The sequence below is a fragment of the Phaethon lepturus genome, unplaced genomic scaffold (genome assembly GCF_000687285.1).
Source record: "Phaethon lepturus isolate BGI_N335 unplaced genomic scaffold, ASM68728v1 scaffold29572, whole genome shotgun sequence".
Lineage (NCBI taxonomy): Eukaryota > Metazoa > Chordata > Aves > Phaethontiformes > Phaethontidae > Phaethon > Phaethon lepturus.
Genome location: NW_010521684.1, coordinates 4,813 through 5,845, shown reverse-complemented (window position 1 = coordinate 5,845; position 1,033 = coordinate 4,813). Strand labels below are relative to the sequence as shown.

Genomic DNA, 1,033 nt, shown 5'->3' with positions numbered 1-1,033 from the left:
GGGCGAGGGCAGGAGCGGGTCGGCCAGGGAGGGCTGGGAGATTCGGGGGTTGGAGACGCTCCCCAAAACGCCGGCTTTCAGATTAAACCCTTTGTTGGCGGCGCCTGAAAAAAACCCCCAAAAAAACCCCAAACAAACAACAAACCAGAGAGTTGTTGAAGGGGAAGAAATCCACCTGAAACGACCCGTTTCTCCACGTGCTTCATCCCGGGGGGGATTTCCCTTCTCCGTCCCCAAGCGGTGTGGGGAGAAAAGGGGAGCGAGGGTGCTCACCTCCCAGGCTGTTGGCCGGCAGAAGGCTGTGCAGGTTCAGGTAGGGGTTGAGAGGAATCTTGAAATCTTTGGGGGGCTCCCCCAGGAGCGAGACCTGCGGGAGAAACACTCGGGGGGCTCAGATGGCTTCTTGGGCGGGGGGCTGGGGTGCAGAAACCAGCCCCAAAAGCATGTTGGAGGGCGTTTGGTGAGGGCACGGAGCCGCCCGAGGGGGGACAGGCTCGTCCCGGAGCGAGGGGAGCTTACCCCGGAGGCGGGGGGGCCGCTCTCGCTCTGCTTTGGTTTTTGGAGGCCACTGATGACGGATCCCAAAATGGAGGTGGTGAGACCCTGCAGGGCCGGGGGGGTGACGGTGGGAGGCGTGAGCTGAGGCACCTGCGTCCCCAGTACTGAGTTTTCCCGATCTACTCCCACCGGGCCCAGGAAAGAAGCCAGGGGTACGTTTCCAGAAGGCAAAATCGGTGATTTTACATGTCCCTGTGTCATGTCACCTGGGGAGGCAGAAGGAGGAGGATGGCACAGTGTCCAGCCCCCACCCCGGCTCGGTTTCGGTCCTTCTTCCCCCAGGCAGGTCCCTGCCTCGCCCCGGCATCCGCGCCCCCCACCAGGGAAGCCCAGCCCCGGCACCCTCCGCTCCTCCCAACCCGCCTGGGGGGGTCCCCTGCATGGCTCCCCGCTACCACCACCAAAAAAACAACACAGCAGGGGGGCTGTGCCCTCAGCCCAGCCCCACGCCTCAAAGCACGGTGGGGTCTCCACC

At 63.7% G+C, this 1,033-nt stretch overlaps 1 protein-coding gene across 1 annotated transcript in view; it reads right to left on the bottom strand.

The window, feature by feature from the left end:
- RAVER1 (ribonucleoprotein, PTB-binding 1) overlaps positions 1-1,033 on the bottom strand; it is a gene marked incomplete at both ends in the record, with an annotated part of 5,925 nt that overhangs the window by 875 nt on the left and 4,017 nt on the right. The window contains 3 exon segments of the mRNA XM_010281602.1: positions 58-104; positions 274-367; positions 520-764. Coding sequence (XP_010279904.1) covers positions 58-104; positions 274-367; positions 520-764 — 386 coding nt within the window.